Source organism: Lutzomyia longipalpis, chromosome 4 (genome assembly GCF_024334085.1).
Source record: "Lutzomyia longipalpis isolate SR_M1_2022 chromosome 4, ASM2433408v1".
Classification (NCBI taxonomy): Eukaryota; Metazoa; Arthropoda; class Insecta; order Diptera; family Psychodidae; genus Lutzomyia; species Lutzomyia longipalpis.
This window is the reverse complement of record NC_074710.1, coordinates 22,178,504-22,198,677: the sequence shown is the minus strand read 5'-3', so window position 1 is coordinate 22,198,677 and position 20,174 is coordinate 22,178,504. Positions and strand designations below refer to the sequence as shown.

The 20,174-nt window shown below is 35.1% G+C and overlaps 1 protein-coding gene across 1 annotated transcript; it reads left to right on the top strand.

Annotated features, from left to right (window-relative positions):
• Positions 1–11,777: 11,777 nt before the first annotated feature.
• Positions 11,778–19,585, top strand: LOC129794945 (titin-like). Its single transcript, XM_055835882.1, is given in 6 exon segments — positions 11,778–12,218; positions 12,357–12,443; positions 12,525–12,709; positions 15,536–16,565; positions 16,568–17,945; positions 18,910–19,585. Coding segments are annotated over 6 exon segments (2,970 nt in total). The 5' UTR covers positions 11,778–12,203; the 3' UTR covers positions 19,185–19,585.
• The last annotated feature ends 589 nt before the right edge of the window (positions 19,586–20,174 follow it).

Genomic DNA, 20,174 nt, shown 5'->3' with positions numbered 1-20,174 from the left:
TTATTAAACGCGACTTCTCCAAGCGACAGTTGGGGAACGACTGACGCTGACTGCTCTCTGAGAGACTCTCACACATATAATACTTACTTAACCTTTAAACCTTCAAAGCCTGAATTTAAGAACCCTAAGTTTTATCATAAACCCTTAAAAACTTGTTTCAAAAACCGATACTACCTAAAATCCTGACCAAAAAAAATTTAAACCGTGTTTTAAAAGCAAAAGTTCAGTTTTAGAATTGAAATGGATAAAGTCAAACTTAGTCTTGAACTTCATCCATTAGTAGGTTAGTTTAGGTTGAATTATATAAGATTAGCTAGAAAAGGTTTAGATACTGCAAGTTAGGTTAGATCGGTTAGATTAGATTCTAAAACTTAAGTTTAGTTCAATTTCAGTAGGTCAGTTTAGACTAAACTTAGTTTTATCTAAATCTATATTTATTGTGATCTCAATAAAAAAAATCTTAAAAACTGAATATTCAGTGTTATAATTAACAACTACAAGATTAGCATTTAAAAGAATTTGAGGAATTTCAATGAGGTATTACTCTTGTACAATTTTTAATAAAATGCAAATATGAATGAAGAACCTTTCATTATTTTAAGTTTTCAGGTGAAAATTAACATTTGATTTGTTGAATAGAAACAACGACCAATGCAAACGTCTGGTTCTCGCGGAACACCCTCGCAGCACTTGAAGGTGGCATATATTAGCTGGAAGAAGCGAGAGAGCATATGGCGTGGAAAATAGACCATAAATCCGGCAGCACCACGTGACGAATATCTGATGGTGAGAAGAGGAAGATTTGAGGTTTGCCCGGTTTGCCATGCTGGGGTGATTAGGCTTGGTGCGTCCATGTCCTCGTTACTCAATCACACACCGCACGCTGAAATGTTCCGAATTGCATTTTGTGAAATGCGCTCTCGAAGACTAATCTGGACGGTGAGTGATGTGCAGCTCTGGTGCACCAGATGCGACACATGAGGAGTATCTCGCCGTCTCCCTCTGACTCCCGCAGATGTCTTAGGCCTCAATGGACCATCCACATGAGGTGGATAAAATATACCCACATTGGGGGACGCGATGGGTGTGTAAACAGCACGTTGATGGATCGCCCCGAGCCAGTTTACTTTCATTTGACTTCCATTTGTGTGTATCATAGAATTGCGTTTGGATTTTCTTCATATTTTTGCACGTTGCGCCTCTGCAAGTGAACTTTCTTGGTGCGCACTGATTTCATTTTCAAAACGTGTGTTAGGTCCTCTTTTTTTTCCTTCTCCCATATTCGCGACATCTTGTGTCACTACAACTCACCTGTGCGTTTCGCTGTCGACAGATTCAAACTCACTGATATGGTGATAGGTACACAAGGTGGAGTAATTGAAGTGCAAATAAAGTATTTAATTAAAAACTTCTTAAATAAAGTTGATGCAATTCAAATGAAAAGATGAATGAGAAACTGTTTGTCACCTTTTACTCATTAGCAAAGACGTTATTTTATTTTAAAAAATAACCGCACCCGTAGCATATTCCACTATGCTGATAAATACAAGAAAAACAATAAGAAAAAAAAGAAAATTCCTTTATCCGTCCTATTACTAAAAAATCTGTTGCTAATAGGAAAGAATTCTTAATTGGATTGTGTCTTTTTGAATTAAAATTAGTTAAAAGTTTTGCGTTTGAAAAAAATTTTGTAGCGCTCATCTGAGAATATATGTATGTGAATAAATTTGGATGAATGTGTTGTCTTTTGGAGTGCTTGTGGGGTGAATGTGCGTACCTGAGAATATATTTGTAGAATGTTTGTTATATGATTGTTCTCTGTTTTGTGCACTGTCTCAGAATATATTTCGTACCTGTGGATGATATGTTTTTAATAATCAATGTCCTTAAGCCTTCCGCCTTGCTAAGGATCAAAATTTTTGTCCACGAGGTACAGCGGTTGTTGACCCCTCGGCTGTTACTATCGCAACCTCCAACATAACGCCAAAGACCTTTGTGATCCGCTTGTTGTTGTATCGTTACCTTCAATGAGATAATTTGCAATAAATAAAAAATTGGCTTCTACTTTAACTTCTTTTTCAAATTCAATTTATCTAAAACTTTGACAAAATTACAATAAGTGATCAACTTGTACATAAATTTTAATTTTCCCGTCACCTAATTCTCCAGTCAAAGTCCAATAATAAATTTGCCAAAGTCTTTCTGTGATACTCAAAGTGCTACCGATTCGTCGCGCGCCTAATTTGGAGGTTGAGCGGCGACAACAACTTTCAGGATATTGAACCGTTCCAAGAACTTTGCGCCACTCAAAAGATAACAACATCTTAGTGGGTTCTATATTTCGTCGTTTGTATCAGCACTTGTAGAAAAAACTTCAAAACTCCAAGAAAACGTCTTTTTCTTCTACAAGTGCTGATACAAACAACAATTTGATACCAACTCATATCTCTTGTTGGCAATTTTAGCCAATTCCTATTTTGAAATGGTTGGTATCGAGGTGGGCAATTCTGTTATGGATCTTTTCTTACATTCCGCCTTGGTTTTTTGTCATCTCAATTGGCACCAGATCCGGTAATCAAGTATGCTGCTCCTGTTTAAATTGGTGGTGAAGCTTCTTCTGCGAATTATTTTAAACATGAGATACTGGCGATAGTGGAATCCATCAACCACTATTCCTGGTTTTCCTTTGGTTGTTCACAGAACGTCAACATTTTCTAAAGAGCATGTCATTTTCCATAAGAATGAGAAAAGTTCTGCAACATCCCACCAAAATACGTTTTAAAGACAATTTAATAAAGTAGTCAAATGATCTTTAAAAAAAAAACATAATTCTTTAGGGTTGAGGGTGAAGGGAGGTGAAAATGATTGACTGTACTCCCCGGAAAATTTTAGCTAAGTTTGTCCTTAAAATCCAATCAATGGGTCGTATTCAGCGATCAAGAAATCCTTGAAATTTGAAGAATTTCTTTTGAAATTTCATCGATTTCAAGATTGAATACGACCCACTACCGTCAATTTTTTTGTGAAATTCACTAGTCAGACAGACTTAAAATTCCTTATGAGAAACTTTAGATATCCTAAGAAAAAATTAAATTTTTAAGCTTTCCTAAGCGAAACTTAAGATTTCTTCAGTTATATTTTTTTGATCGCTTTCGGGAATCGAAATTCGTAAAAATCATCAAAAAATATGCATTTCTCTCAATTTACTTAAGAATTCTTAAATTTTTTCATAAAGAATTTCAAGAAATCTATGAAAATTTCAGACATTCCTAAGAAAAGTTTAAAAATCTTAATCTTTCTCAAGGAATCTTAAGTATAATTAATGAATTTCACCGTAAGTTTTCCCAAAACTATCGTCCCTTTAACCTGATCCCTAAATTTCATGCCAAACAGAGATTCATAATTTTAAATGAACGAACTTCAAGTTGTGGCGCCCTGAATAGGGGGGCACCACAGGGCTTTGGTCAACTCCTCTAGTAACCTCAACCCTCGTAGTCCTCAAGCTAATCTATAGAGCACTTACACGCACAGCCATTCCCGCACAAGGCTGAGCTTCGACTGACTCTCTCTACAGCTCTACACACATCAGCACTCTTTGCCATTCTCTCATCTAATTACTCTCTCAGTGCTCTCCTACATTCTCTTGAGTATTCTCGTATTCTCTCTCACCTATTTGAGGGTTTGTAACCTAGAGGCAGAAGCCGTTGCCAAGGGTGGGCAGCCATTACAGTTACCGCCAATCTAAGGGTATTCACTCTATGAGCAGGTTAATATTCGCTGGATAGTGAGTCGGGCGCTACAAAGTTCAATTGCCCCCTTCTGTGTTGTGTTGTAGATGAATGGAAGAAAGAGAGCAGAAGGAGTATGTAAGTATATGGATAAATTCAGCATGCGATTGAAGATAAACTTCCCCGTTTGCCATCATCGTCATGGCAAATGTAATCAAGCACCGAAGCAAAATGGATGGAAAAGTGAAGGAAGAAAATAAGAGCAAAGTAATATCTCATTTGATTTCCTTCCCAAAGATGGAGTGTAGAAAAATGTCTCAATTGCCTTTAAATGAAAAGTTACATTTTCAATGAGGAAATAAATGAGAGCAAAGTGCAGATTATTCAATACAAAATTCCACTATTTCTTCTTTTTTTCTTTTCGCATTTCAAAAGACAAACAGCTTAAAAGGAAAATATTTATTCCGATTGTTTTCACATCATTTCAGTTTCTTTTTCATTTTTTCTTCTGGAGCTGTTGCTGCTGCTTTTGGCGCATGACTTTGAAATGAGAGTCTTTTCTGTGGAAAGAAGTCTTTCATCCCAATATATCTGATCAACTTTCGTTTTTAAAAGCCAATACAAACACCCCAAGATCGCATGAATGGGTGTTTGGAAAGAAGAAGAAAAAAATACAAAATCTGCATTTTAATGGGAATATAAAGAGTGTGGTGAGATTACAAAATTACGCAAAATTACTTCTAGCCCAGAGGCACCAAACTAATTTCAATGGCAAAGTGGTATGTGATACGAAAACCTTCACTTTCTTTCCTATCGTCTTGCAATTTGCTCTTGAAAATACTCGAGCACTTCTTTTTTTTTCTTTCATTCACTCTGCTTTTGTTCCATCCACATCTCAAAGCCATCATCCAGATTATCTCATTTGTTAGGTGAAGAAGTAAAATGTAGTGAAAAAAAATGCCGCGTACTATTCGATGATTAAATTATTCAAATTAGTCCGTTAAACATTTCACTGCACTCTGTGTGAGAATGGAGCTGTGCAAAAAGTAGAATGTTCGATGAATTAAGTTGTTTGTAATTAATGAGCTTTAGCTTTTTTTTTTGTAAGAAAAACAAACCGCACAGGAAGTTTGAAAAAAAAACTCTTAAATACGAAAAAAAACCTACCTACTAATTGTGATTAATTTGTAAATTATGTTGTGTTTTTTAATGCATAAAACTTGCTCAAGGGCACGTTGTAGTGGACAAAGCATTTATTTTTATTTTTTTTTATAATAAAATGAAAAGGAAAAGCTTTTCAAACTTTTCGTTTTGGACTCTGTGGATTAATTTAAGGAACGAGGATTATTTTTAGTTGTACGAAGTTATTGACCAAAAGCAATTATTTTGAGGATTTTATGATTTCTTCATCAGGTCCATTCAAAAAAATTAATAAATTTTAAAAAATAATAAAAATTAATTCTATGTAATTAAATCTAAATTCTACTAAAAATTAATTAGTAAGCATTGGTTTCTATTCTGTTACCAAGAAAATCTTGAAGTCTTGAGTTTCATAAAATCAAGATTTGACAAACCAAGATTTAGCGGTTTGGGGCTTTAAAATTTTCTTTGTTTTTGGGATATATGAGAAGTTTTTTTCATGATTTATCATCAAATGCTGTTTGTCTGGTGAATATTTGGAATATTTTAACGAATCATCCGAATCTTGACGAATAATTCAAGTCTTCTTGAAAAATAGTCTGAAACTTGACGAATAATTCTAATCTCGACGAACATTTTAAATAATAGTCCGAAACTTGACGAATAATTCGAACTTTGACGAATTCGAACTTTAACGAATAGTTCGAGTCTTCTAGAAAAATAGTCCGAAACTTCTTGACAAATGAGTTGAATCTTCTTGAAAAAAATACTCCGAATCTTGACGACTAATTCTAAGATTTTCGATCAGACAAACACTCCTTGTTTATCAAGGTAAACGTGCTAACAGATGATTTCTTGAAAAACAGGAATCAAGAATAATAAAGACAGAAATCTTGTAATTTTTTTTTTCAATAAAAAAAATTAAAAATTACCTTTTTAAAATAAGTAATCTGGGAAATCTTTTTATATTTAGTTCGATTATTTCGTTGCAAATTAGTTTTTAAAAAAATCTTTTGTATTTATCAAGAAAATAAGACTAAATATCAATTTTGAATAATTCAAATAAATTGAGGTTATGTATTTCAAGAAATAAAAGCCTCAGAATTCAACATTCAATTAAAACTCTTTATCCAAACTAATTTTCAAAGCAAATAGCAATTGAAATTTTGTAATAAAGTCTCCTAATTTAATATTTTTTGGTAATTAAGGAAATTTAAAGTTTTTCTTGGTCGTAGAATAGGATCCATTCTAAATTTTTATTAAAATATTTTTAAGGTTTCTTTCAATTCTTGCTAAAAAAAAAACTAAACGAAAAATATGTTGTCTAATTAATCCTCCCCCACATTTTTCTCATGGAAGTTCAAAACAAAAAAAAAATATGACAAAAAACATCCAATAAATTGCATTTTATTTCCAGAGAAATACAAACAAAATGAAACGTTACGCTTCAATAATTTTTCTCACAAATTAAATAAAATGAGTACAAAATATTAGATGCTCCTGCAGCAAAAAATGCCATAAATTAAAAGTTTATTTTGCTGCTGGTGGAATTAAATAATTTCTTTGCTATTTCATCTACTTTTTTTATGTAATTTCGCGGCGCTCTCTCTCTGCTGCAGATTCAGACGCGAAGGCAAAAATGTATTATAAACTTATTAAGATCAACACAGTGGACGTTCTGAGTGGAGATAAATATTTGTTGAATACTACAAAATGGTATGAATGGGGATAAAAAAAACATTATGAAGTGGACTCTCGTGGATTTTTCACTTTCATCTCTATTATGGCGATATCGATCCAAAAGTGCTGCAGCAACATTATACGTACATAGTTTCAATAGTTGGAGCTGCTTTTATGGTGAGATGCTGATGGATCGGCTCATTGTACCGGTGCCTGCTTTATAAATTTCATCACACCTGCTGGTTATTTTATCTCCATCAACGACATTTTCCGCATTTTATTTCTATTTTTATTTTAAACAATTTTTTAAAGAGTTTAAAATAGTGGAAATAAATATGTTTAAATTATTTTTAAAAAAATTCACAAAATAATGTAAAAAAATACATATTGACAGGTAGATGGAGCAAATATGAGCAGAAAAGGAGTTTATTCATTCTGAGTGTCTTGTGCACAGCATTAAAATTCTGTAACAAACCTCTAATCTTTGCAAACTCATTTTAAGCAAGGATGGCTTAACCCTTTAAGGTTTTTTGGGTCATACGCTGACCCAAACGTGAAACATTTTATTTTTTCAATTATTTATGAATGTAATTGTTTTTCCATGTTACAAATGCATCAAATTCACGCATAAGGGGTCAAAGAAGACGTTCTGAGTGAGAAAAGTCCTCTAAAAAAATTCAAAAATATAGAAATATTCAAAAATACTTAGGCACAAGCCCATTTGTAGGTTTTGAAACATTTTAAATATTTTGAAACATTTTGTATGTTTTGAAACATTTTGAATGATTTGAAACATTTTTTATTTAGAACATTTGAATGTTTTGAAACATTTTGGACGTTTTGAAACATTTTGGGCGTTTTGAAACATTTTGGATGTTTTGAAACATCTTGAATGTTTTGAAACTTCTTGAATGTTTTAAAATTTCTTGAATGTTTTGAAATATTAAAAAGGACAAAATCGGCAATATTCGCCATTTTTATTTTGCATTTTGTGAGTAATTTTTGTCAACTTTTCTGTATCCACTCTAAAATTCAAAATCGTCAGATTGGGCTCTAACTCGGAATGAGCACAAATCCTTTCGCGTCCGCATGAAACATTGAAACATGCGGTCTTTTTATCACGATATTAATTTTGTTGAAGTTTCTTCATTGGCTTTAATGTCTTTCCAACTTGAAGAAATAATTAAATTCATTCAAAATTGTGATAATAAAATGTTTCACGTTTGGGTGATATATCATCCAATGGAAGTGAAAGGGTTAACACAAAAAACGTATGCGCCAAAAATTTGTCTGGGCGATTTTCTTCAAAATATTCAACTAATTTAATATTTCATTGACAAAGTAAGAATCACAGCTCGTAAATTTTGCATATATACCATCTTTTTGCTTTGTACTATATGATGGTAATTTTTTTAAAAAGATTTCTCTTTCTTTTTTTAACATCTTCAAGAACAGCTATGTTCCAATTGTTCCTTGAATGAGGAATTTTTCCTCGCATTAATGACTAAACTCCTTTCAGCTTTAGTTTCCATCATCATCGGTCGATTTTGTATCGAATCGATTTTGTAGCTTTTGGAGCTTTTGTGAATCATCTTGCCAATTAAATCATCTGTGCATTGCTTTCCCATGCTATTCATTGTAGCTCAGCGCATGGGGCAAAACATCTGTTTGTATGTTGGTCGTTTTAGTGATGTAGAACATTGAGAGTTGATTAGGTGAAAAGGGGAAAATGTACTCTGGGTGGGCAAAGCTGCTGCTGCTGTTGCACTTCGCTGCGAGGTTTTTGCCCCACAATTTTCATCAGAATCACTGGATGTGAGACAAAAAGGTTCAAACAACACTAAATACTCATTTCACTTTTTAATTGAATTAATTGTGCACCTCAACGCGAGACATTTGAAACATTCTTCTTATGCGCTCTCCTTCCCGCCCCTCGCATTGCTGGCAAACATGGTGTAGATATACCTGTCCCCGCGCAACATGGCGTTTAAATAAATTACAAGAAGAATGTTTGCATCTCAATGAATGTTTGCAGGCAATAATTTACTCATACTTGTGTGATAGCCATTTCTTATCGTCGTTGCCTTCTCTCCTTCCCATCCGACAGTGAAGACCTTTTTTCTTTGACCGACTGTTTGCTTATTTTTCTGCGCAATCTCACGCGCGGGTGCCATGCTGTGTGATCGCCGTGGACACGTGCGTATCATCATCAGTGGCTTCCTCGGTGTGTGTAGATGTGCGGCAAATTGCAAATCCGTGGGCAGCACAACCGCGAAGATGTCAATACGCGATGTGTGGCGTGTGGCTGGTCAAATGGAGAAAGAACCAGCAGCAGCATGATTGGCGCACCAGAGAAAGGCCTCAGAGTGTGAAGTTTAACATACTTTTCTGCATATCTCCCCATTAGTACAGAGACCATACAATGCTGCTGCTGCTGCATATCTAATTCGGCAAACTATACCCGTTCTGTACGCCAATTAAGGCCCCAAAAAGAGCCAATTGAAGGGGGAAGCCTCTACTATTGCCAGCTCGAGGCGTGAGGGCCGCACCCATTAATTGCTGGCCACAAAATGCGCGTGATTGAGAGTAAAAGTAAAATTGAGTCATTTCTATCTACCATACAAAATGTTCTTCTCACTTCCTTCCACGGCATTTCACTCTCACCGCAAACACCCAAAACATAAACTCGGCAAAAGCAAATATGGCACGAAGGAGAAAAAAAACTCTTTTAAAGAACTTCGTGATAAATTTCAGAGACGCACCATGATGGATGCAGAGCTGTGTGTCGTTAATAAAGCTACATACATACATAGCAGCGCAGTGAAAGCCCTTCTCGCGCGGCCACAAATCGCAAGACCATCAATCTTCGCATAAATGTACTTGATCAGCGAACTTTTCACTAAAATGTCTCATTTGGTCGGTCCTTCGTTACAAAGAAATTGCAGGTTAAATTGAGTGCATGTGTGTGTAGCATATGATTGAATATTTCATTTGTACATTAATTCAAAAGTAGTTAGTCCACACTATCAAACTAATTAAGGTACCCTCAATCATTTCACATTGAAGAAAGGAATGGTGATTGATATGCAACCGGATGAAAATAATTGGAAATTTGCATTTAGGAGAAAAAATTTCATTTATTAGTTAGGAAACTATTTTGAATTGTTTAAAAATATGAATAAATTGTAATTTTAACGAAGGGAAATAGCAGATATTGCCATAAAGGGGATTATTTATAAGTGTTTGTGTTACATATAACGTCCTTTTAAAGGTAATAGCTATGAAAAACGTCCAAACATTCTGAAACATTTTTCTTTAAATTCTAAGAAATTATATTCAGGTAAAGGGAGGTCGAATAAAAAAAAATTAAATAATTTAAAATAATTTTTTTTAATTTAAAAAAAAATCAAAGATCAGAATGGAGATGCTAAATGTTAGAAACGTCAAAAATTCACAAATAAACGTCAAATTTTGGAAATGACGAGAGTTAACTTAAGGAATGAACGTTAAACTTAAAAAAAAGTAACATTAATCGTTAAAATAAACATTTAAAAAAACTTGAAAAAAAATCAACAATCGTTAGAATAGCGTAAATTATCAAAATCTACAGAAAGAATGTTTTCTTGAAGCTTTAGAAATGTCCCGAATTTTAAAATTTAAAAAAAAAACGCAAGAATAAAAAAAAACATTGTTTTTCAAAATTTTAAAATCGAATATTTCAAAAATGAATCAATTGATTTTCTTCAAATTTTAATATATTGAAGCTAAGGTCAAGATATTAACAACAATGAGGTAGATTCTTATATAAATCTTTTCTTTTCTTACAAGTCGTCAGATACAAGATTTTTGATATTCCGGAACTTCCGGAAAAAAATCTTATAAGATTTTGATATAATATTTCTATCTTTAATTGTCTTTTTAAAAAAAAGTTGCTTTTCCATGTTATTCTTATATAAAATCTTACAACTTTTAAGAAGAAAAGAAAAGAATAGATTTGAAGCCAGAATTGGCTCCAATAGTTCAAAATCCAAAATTTATTGAACTGCTTTTTATAAATTTCATAGAATAAGAATTTTTCAGTTATTTTTCAATTTTTTCTCTCTTGTTTTACCTCTAATATTTTGAAAGCCTCAAAGTGAATAAACTCCTTCTACAGGGGCCTGATTAAAGTTCGACAGCTAAGACACCTAGAAAAATGCTTCAATCTTAATTATTTTGGTACCACTGATCGTCCGCCATGAATTTGCTTGACTCAGCAAGAAAAGAGCCTTTTCAACACCCCTTCCTATGCCTTTTCACAAAGAAAAGAATTAAAGACCAAAGAACACCTTTGTCCCATAGAAAATAATCCTCTAAAATTCACAAAAAATTAAAAAAAAACTTTTCTTCATTAGCATTTTTAAGCCTCATGCTGGTCGTGAAAGGGTTAACCCCTATGCAGAATCTTGAAGGCCATTTCATCCTCTTTTCTCCTCTAATGCATACTTGTTGCAAAAAACCTTGATGTGATGTATAGCATATATAGTTTTTGCTTTCTGCATTACATTGCACTGTGAGATGCCATTAAATACAGCATCCACATGCCCCACATGCCCCAACGACGTGTAGTGGAGCACACTGAAATCATCCCAATCAATCAACGTTGGTGATTTCCTCCTACAAAATACGCTGCAAAAATTTCTCTGTTGGCAAAAGAATAGCCGTTTCCAATCAAGGTAAGGGTCCACCTGTGCAGCATGAGACGCCACTTTCAGCACCAAGTCTTTCTTCTTTGACTCAGTGCGGGGGAACTATTTAATATGGAGCACCACTTTGAAACCGGATCAGTTGGAATTTGCAGCCACAGCGTGAAGTACGCAAAAGTTGAATTAAAGTTCACTTTCAAAGAGAGCCTACAGTGAGATCCTTCCTCCACATCTGGGGTGCACAAAAGGGTTAAACTTCTTTTTTTGGATTATTTGGGAAGAGTTTTTTCTTTTTGGGGGAGAAAGTTGTGTGATTGAGGGAGTTTGGAGGTGATAAAGTTGTTTTCGCGCCAAAAATTAATTTTTTTTGAACCACCCAAAAGGTATCTTTAGTGCATTCTTTTGCCGGAAAAGACCTTTCTTTCGGTACAAAGTGAGTGTGTGGAAGACTTTTTTTTCTTCTTCTTGTATACTTCGTAGCACCAACAATCAGTGTTTATTTTGCTGCGTGGCCCCCCCGTGTGTGTTGTGTGGCGCAAAAGAGAAGGCCTGGGTGCAAAAAGTGAGTGACTCTGGAACGATCAGGCGGCTCAAATGAAAGTTTTATCCATTGAAGAAATTGTAAATGTTTAATTCGAGATAAAATTAAATTAAATTGCCTCTGCGCGAGAGTGAGAACGCGACAGTTTTTAATGTGTCTTGGTGCTCTTGAATTTGCTACGCATCGAGATGAAAATCGTGATGTTGACCATGAACTCGATGGGATCAGTTGTACTGTGACCGTTGAGGTGTAAAGATTGGGAACAATAGAGAGTGCTCAAAGAGAATTTTCCCTCCAAGTGACCACCAAATTGCCGTGAGCGCGCGCGAGAGTTTTGAATTTCCCGCCAAAAAAGGAAGTGCATTTGCGGGGGTGAGGTGCACCACACACCCTCTTGTGCAAGGAGTCGTTGTGAAATTAAGTGAAAGGATGATGGTGCAAAAAGTACGTGAATAGAAGACATTTTTGGGGAAGTTTTCTAATTAAATTTTAATTCCTCTTGTTCCATTTCCATTTTCATCTTCAATCTTCGTTCTTCCTGCGCCACCCACCCACCCATTTGCAAAAAAAAATGGCGTACAGAGCTTGCTGATAATTTGTCTAGCTGCACAAGTGATGGCTAGAGAGCCACCCGGGGGAGACATTGATAAACACAATGGAGGAGACGAGGTTAATTGCTTCCAGTTAATAAAATTACTTCCTCCCAATTTCACTGACTCCCCCCCATTCCTGAATGTCTTTTCTCACCAGAATCCCGCCGCTAAGGTGTCCTACAGCTATACCATTGACAATGCAGGCGAGAATGTTCACGGGCACCATGTCCTGGGGACGAGGGACAATCTCAAAGGGAACTTCTACGTTCACTTACCAAATGGGCAGGCACATTCACACGTGGATTACATTGCCGATGCCTTTGGGTACCATCCAATAGTGAGGTGAGAAACATTTATTCTTCATCAAAGAAATGTTTAAGAATCAACCAGAATTTCTTAGATCATACAGTTTTATGAAAAATCTTGAAATAAAGTTTCAAAACTCAAAGAAAATTAATCCGATTCGTAGGATTAGATGGGACAGAAAGTTAAAAGCGCAAGTTCGGAAAATTGTCTGAAAATGCTTTTTCCCATTGAGATGTGAGTTAAAGTTGTAGCGTGAAAAAATTTCCTATAAGATTGTCGTATTTCTCCCAAGAAAATTAACTTTGTGCCCCATCTTACCCTATTCCTCAATTTTCTTTATTCTACGAAAATGATTTTTACAAATTTTCAGCAAAACCGATTTGTTAGATTTTTTTTTTAAATTAATGGAAATATGAGACGAGGTTCCTTGAAAAGAATTTAACGTAATTTTCAGCATTTTCAGAATTAAAATATTGAATTCAATTTCCTCTAAAAAATTTTCTACTAAATGAAAATCAATAATTTCTTTTTCCTGAAGAAATTAATTAATTGAGAATACAATTAGTTAAGAAGATTCAAATAAAATTAGAAGTTAAATCTTTTTTTCAAGTTTTAAAAGATTTTAAAGATTTCTTTAAATTTTCTTAAAATTTTTCAAAGTTTTTTTTAAGGAAAACTTAATTTTTCTTCAATTTTCTTATGGGAAACTTGAAATTTCTTAAGTCAAGCTAAATGCATATTTTTTGAAAGATTTTTATAAATTTAGAAGCCCAAAATTGATCAGGAAATATCTTAGAAAATATTCATTTAGCCCGATTCGGCCTGACATAAGAAATCTTAATTTTCGTTTAAGAAAACTTTGCAAATACTTTAAAAAAATTTTAAAAATCTCTTAAGACTTTAATTTTGCTTAAGAAAAATTGAGAAGTTCTTAAGGAAACTTAAGATTTCTTAAAATTTCTTAAGATTTTTTTTAAGACTGACGGACTAGTGAATTTTAACCCACTATGTGACAATTTCACGTCGATCCGATCATCGCTTAAGAAGTTATTAACCTTCTGTACGTTATGAGAAAAACACTCACGCGTTTGCCAGGAAGTATGTAGGTGACCAACCCTACAGAATTTTATTTTATAAATTAAACACATTTTATTAGGTCAAATGAGATTGTTTTTTAGTTTTAGGTACAGTCTAAGAAGTCTAAAAGAATTACACAAATGACAAAATATTTTTACAGCAAAGAAAAATATTTTAAAATGATTTTTTTTACTTTTCTTTTTCCCAAAAATGGTTTTGCATAGAATTTTTTCGGAAATATTTCTGTTTTAGCAGCTCAAAATTCTTCATTTTTTTTTAAAATATTTCTTTCATTTTCAGGATAATCAATAAAAGGTAATTTGTGGGGTTTGTAGGGGAATTAAAACAAAAGCATTCTTTTGAGGAAATATTTCTCGGTTGAAACGTCTTTCTTGGCATTTTTAATGTAAAATTGACGTAAATTTCCAACTAAAAAATATAAATTTAGGAAAATGTTTCACTTTAGGTCAGTGTTAGTCCCAATGAACGTGAAAGGGTTGAATTATTGTAGTAAGAAAGACAAAATAGTTACTTAATAGAGTTCACCCTAAAGGTCAAGAAAACTTTATTTATTCATTTGAATTTGGAAGTATTAAATGTTATTCTGCGGAAAGAAAATCAATTAATTATAATAAGTATTTAGTCAATAAATAAATATTTTAGCGAATTTCAGATTTTTATTTGTAACGAAAAAACAAGAAAAAGTAATTTAACTAAACTCATACAAAGTTTCTTTTCAAATAAATGTTCCCTTTTCAATCCGCGGAATTTATTAAATTAAACATTTTTTTTAGGAATAGGCTTCAAATGGTCAAATTTGCACCATCCTCCCCTATTTGATTGAAATGTTCATTAAACGTGTGAGAAATTTTGTTAACCTTTCACGAAAGCTGTTTGTGAATTAGCAATGCAAACACTAGCCGTGCGCAAATAGGAAGTTTTGCGGTAAACATAGGCGTATTATACATAGCAATAAAGCTTTTTTTTTATATAAATTGTTTATAGACAATGAGCTCTAAAAGGAGTTTATTCATTTTTATGCTTTCACGTCATTACAGAAATTTACACAACATGCAATAAAAAAATTTAAGAGATTATAAAATATTTGAAGAAAGTTAAGAAAGGGATAGATTCCGATAAAAATCTTTTCTTACAATTCGTCATTTATAAGATTTTTTGTATTCTGAGAAAAATTTTGTCATTCTATTTCTTACTTTAATCGTGTTTTTAGAGGGAAATTTCTTTTCCAGAGTTTTTTTTTAGAGATTTTTCCGAACATTTTCTGGAGCAAAAAATTCTATGTTTTTCGTTTATATAACGATTTAAAAATATTAATTGTCAAAATCTTACAATTATTAAAGTTGTAAAAAAGAAAAGATTTTTATCAGAATTTACCCTAAAATCTATTTTGCACACAGAAATTATTAAATTAACTGTTTTTATTTTTTTTAAATGAAAATTGAATTTTTCTCAAATAAATATTCAAGAGATTTTGCGGAAAATTTAAAAGCTTAGAGAACATCATGTTCAAGAATAATTCATAAACAATTATAAACTAATTAAATAGTTTCTTAAAATAATATGTCTCATCCCTCAAGGCTTTAAAGCTTAAAGTGCAAAAGAAAAAATAATAAAATTCTAAGAGAATAAAGAAAAATCTCAAACACAGAGAATTAATTGACAAGAATCTCCTTAGTTGTGCATGCATGCAAAATCATTGCCAAATAGAGAGCGATAGATTTAATGCTTTTTGACCACTCAACACTAACATTTCTCTGTTTTTAGGTACACAACGAAGGGGACAAATAGCCTGATGAGTCAACATTTTGCCATCCACACGGCAAATTTGTCCTCGGAACCACCATCACAATTGCCAATTCAGCATCCGGGCAATCTTGAAATTGTTGGCATTGTGGCACCGCCGCAATTTACCCACCCGGATCGGCAACAAGTGGTGCAATCCGCCCCAGTTGATGATATACCCCGCACCATACTCTTTCCGGTTGCCTCACCTTATCCAAATTACCTTAACACCCCTCCGGCGGATGTGGATTTTGTTAATATTAACCCAGGTGTGAGCTACCAAGTTGCTGAGCAGGATAGCGAGGCCACCAGGGAGAAAACTGAGGAGGAAGGTATTCAAAAATTAGTTGAGAGTACACAGAATTTGGTTTCCAATCAAGACGTTCTGAGCATCAATGAAGCAGCTGAACCACCAAAAATTCTCAAAGAAGCCCTCTTCAGTGCAACAAATTCCACGGAGAAAGAAGAGAAGGATTCCAGTGGTGAGGATGCAGAAGGAAGTGAGAAACACTTCCAGGCAATTCGTGGAGATCAAGGACCATTCCTTGATCCAATTGTTGTCGATGACGACGATGAAGAGAACAACGTAGCTGCGAAAGAATACCCAGATCAGGAGCCGAAGGAAGTCCGCATCGTTCCATCACGGGAATACCTTCCGCATCAGGATGTCGAAACAACCCCGAAGAGCATCAACGTTCAAATCCTTGATGATCACAACAACGGACAATTCCTCAAGGAGACCACCTACACAACGAGCACAACCCCAATCCCTGAATCACCGTCTCGGCAATTCCTGAGACGCTTGAAAGGCAACCGTGGTCCAGATGTGATAACAACAACAACCAGCACAACAAGAATCTCCTCAGGTGGGGTGTCTGATAAAGTTCTAGCACCTATTCAGGCAGGCTTGAGACTCTCAAACTCCGAAGAGGATTGCGATGAACCTGAACATGGGAAGAAAACTGAGCTAACAACTCAGAAAACAATTGTTGAAGTCCAGAAGAGCGTCAACGTGAAGAACATTGTCATAACCGAAGAAAAGAAACTCACAACAGAGCGACCTGTCTTTGGGGCAGAACCAAGTGTCGTAGTGGGAACTGCAACGTCCCAACGACGATAGTTGTGGAGAAGCCCGTTGATCGGATTGTAAAACAAAAAGTCATCGTTGAGAAGCCCGTTCAAGTTTTTGTTGATCGCCTTGTCCCAACTCCGGTTCCCTTCCAGGTGACCGTTGAAAAGAAAGTCGAAGTACCAAAGGTGATTGAGAAGCCCGTTCCGTACCCCGTTGAAGTGCAAAAGATCATCGATCGCCCATATCCAGTTGAACGTGTTGTCGAAAAGAAGGTCCCAGTTCCGTATCCTGTTGATCGTGTTGTCGAAAAACCCATTCACATTACAAAGTACATCGATCGACCATACCCCGTTGAGAAGCATATCCATGTTCCGGTGGAAAAGATCGTGGAGAAGCCTGTAACGGTGGAAAAGGTTGTACAGAAGGTTGTTGATCGTCCTGTGCCATATCCAGTTGAAGTTCAGAAGTACATCGATCGACCGGTTCCCGTTGAAAAAGTCGTGGAGAAGGAAGTCAAAGTTCCGTATCCCGTTGAAGTGAAGAAATATATCGATCGTCCATATCCAGTTGAGAAGATCGTCGAAAAGCCCGTTCACATACCATATCCAGTTGAAAAAGTCGTCGAGAAGATCATTGATCGTCCTGTTGAAGTAGAGAAGGTTGTTGAGAAGGAGATCCAAGTACCCGTTGAGGTTGAAAAGGTTGTTGAAAAGATCATCGATCGTCCTGTTCCTGTTGAAGTTGAGAAGATCATCGATCGTCCATACCCAATTGAGAAGGTCGTCCATGTTCCCGTTCACATTCCCTACCAAGTTCCTGTTCAAGTCCCCGTTCAGGTACCCGTGCAGGTTCCTGTTCAGGTACCAGTTCACGTTCCTGTACACATTGAGAAGGAAGTACCCTACCCTTACCCTGTTCCCATTGGAATACCAGTACCTAAACATATTCATCACCACGTTAAGCATCAGTCAGTTGTTCCTCTGGTTCATTACAAGGGTAAACCATACTTCTTCAAAACACCCCACATAAAGCACGTTCACCTGGAAGGTTTGCCAGTTAAACTGCAGAGTTACCCGTTAACGGCAACCTCAACAGTCCTTCATCCAATTGCTCAGGCCAGTGTTGTCAAGCATATTCACCTGAATAGTCCATCATCGGTTAAAGTGAATGCTGATGCATCCTTTTCATCAATCTACGGTCATCCACCGCAGAAGTTGAAGCCCATCTACGGTGTACCGGAGTTTTTGACTCAACATGATACTAAAACAACGCAGTTCAATGTGAAGATTAACGATCCTGCACTAGAAGACTACTCTGGTGGTAAGTTGTTAGAACAATGTATATCTTTCAGGCGAAAGAGAATATGTTGGGTAACAAGAAAAAAGATAAAGAAAGAAACAGAAAAGAGGAAAGGAAAGGCATCAGGATAGAAACAGGATTGAATTCAGGGGTAGAAACATGTAAAAAAAATAGGATAGGAATCAGGAGAGAAACAGGATAGAAACAGATAAGAAAAAAAGTACAAAGATCAGAAAAGAAGTATGAAAGAGATCAGGGATAGGAACAGGTAAGAAACAGGAAGGAGATCAGGAAAGAAACAGGAATTAGATCAGAGAAGAAATAGAGGAAAGAGGTCAGGGATAGAAGCAGGAAAGAGATTAGAGGAAAAAACGGGAAAGAGATCAGGGATAGAACAGGTAAGAAACAGGAAGGAGATCAGGAATGAAACAGGAATGAGATCAGGGTAGAAATGGGAAAGAACAAGATACAAGCAGGAAAGAGATCAGAGGAAGAAACAGCAAAGAGTTCAGGCATAGGAACAGGTAAGAAACAGGAAGAAGATCAGGAATGAAACAGGAAGGAGATCAGGAAAGAAACAGGAATAAGATTAGAGTAGACATAGGAAAGAAGAAGATAGAAGCAGGAAAGCAAAAAGGATCAGAAAATTGTTCAGGTAGAGCTTTACAAAGTCTGACGACTCTGACCTTAAAGAATTCCTAAAAAATAACGATTTTAGAAAACATAAGTCCAGTTTAAAAAACAGACCTCGCTTAAAAAATTTTAAAGCCTGCTTTTAGAAAACTTAGGTCAAACCTTAAAACTTAAGTCTGGCCTTTCTTTAAGCCTTAAGTCTAGCAAAAAGAACCCAAAAACCTTAATATTTAAATATCAGTTCTATGGTAACCAGACGTGTAAGAAGGTTAAAAATTAAGGGCAAGGCAAGGACGAAAAATAAGAAACTATTTCTTATAAAATATTCAAAAATGAATAAATTCCTTTTCAGGACATTTTGGATACCATAGCGGTGTAGGAGTTGACAGTTCAGCCCATGCAGCTTACTCAACGGGGGTGATCTTCAAGGACGACTACCACGGGCCATTACCGCTGAAGACCGACTACTGGAGTTACAGCCTAAATCAGCCACGTTTTAAGTATCGACGTAACCTAGACTACTTAAAGAACATTCGCTTGGAATACGGGTTCAAGCCACCCCTCGTGCCATCCCCCGAAATTGATGAGTTAGGCAATCCAATTAACAGGGATGCTAAGGAGACCTAGCTCATGGGAATGAATTTAAAGTAATTCTAATGGAAAAAGTTGGGGGAGTTTTCCCATGCCAGTTGGAGAGTTTCCAATATTAGGAAATTAATAAATGTTTATAGCAATGTAGTGGGAAGAATGTCATGAGACTGATAAAAAAAAACTTACAAATTTTTAAAAGAGAAGAAAAATTTTAAAAATGATTTTATTTTGTTATTATTTCAGTTTATTTATTAGAAGTTTTTGGAAGAAGCTGAATTGTTTTTCTTGTTATTCTCGAAGAAAATTTGTTTATTTATCAAAAAGAAAAGAAGAAAATTGAGAAATTCTATGCCATTTGTTACGTTGTTTTACTATAAGGGACAAACACAACCAATTAATCTTTGTTGTACAATGAATAAAAGTTTTGTGTAAGATCACCTTTTGTTTTGTTAATTAGCGCCCAAAAGATCGCTGAGAAGAGATCAGATGTTGATCTCATTGGACGTTGAAGGAAAAAATAAGAAAGAATTATGTGAGAGTGGCTCTATTTTTTTTTCTCTTGAATATTTTATCGAAACCCATTCCGAGATCATTAATTGAGTAGAAAAAGTGAAAACCCTTTCTTGTGCAAACGCCAAGATCGCGTAGTGATCGCGAAAAGACAATTTCCAAAGCGAACTATCAATCAATAAAATGATATGACAAGCATTTAGCGTTGAAAATACGAGCAATCTTCCAAGCAAGACAAAACCAGTCCATTGATCGCGCGAAAGATTGAATAGACGATCGAAAAATTTTCATTTCACCTGCGCGATCGCAATGAAGCCATTCAAGTGCCATTCAGGTATCCCCTTCAAATGTTTGTGGGACTTTCTTTGAGACGCTCAATTGGTCGTTTTAATGGATGATTTCATCTGCAAAATGTCTTTTCCTTTTGCCACTTCCTCCATATTTTTCCTCACACAACCCCGTCTATGCGCATTAATTAATACCACGGCGTTGAATATCGTCTGTTTTTTTTATTCT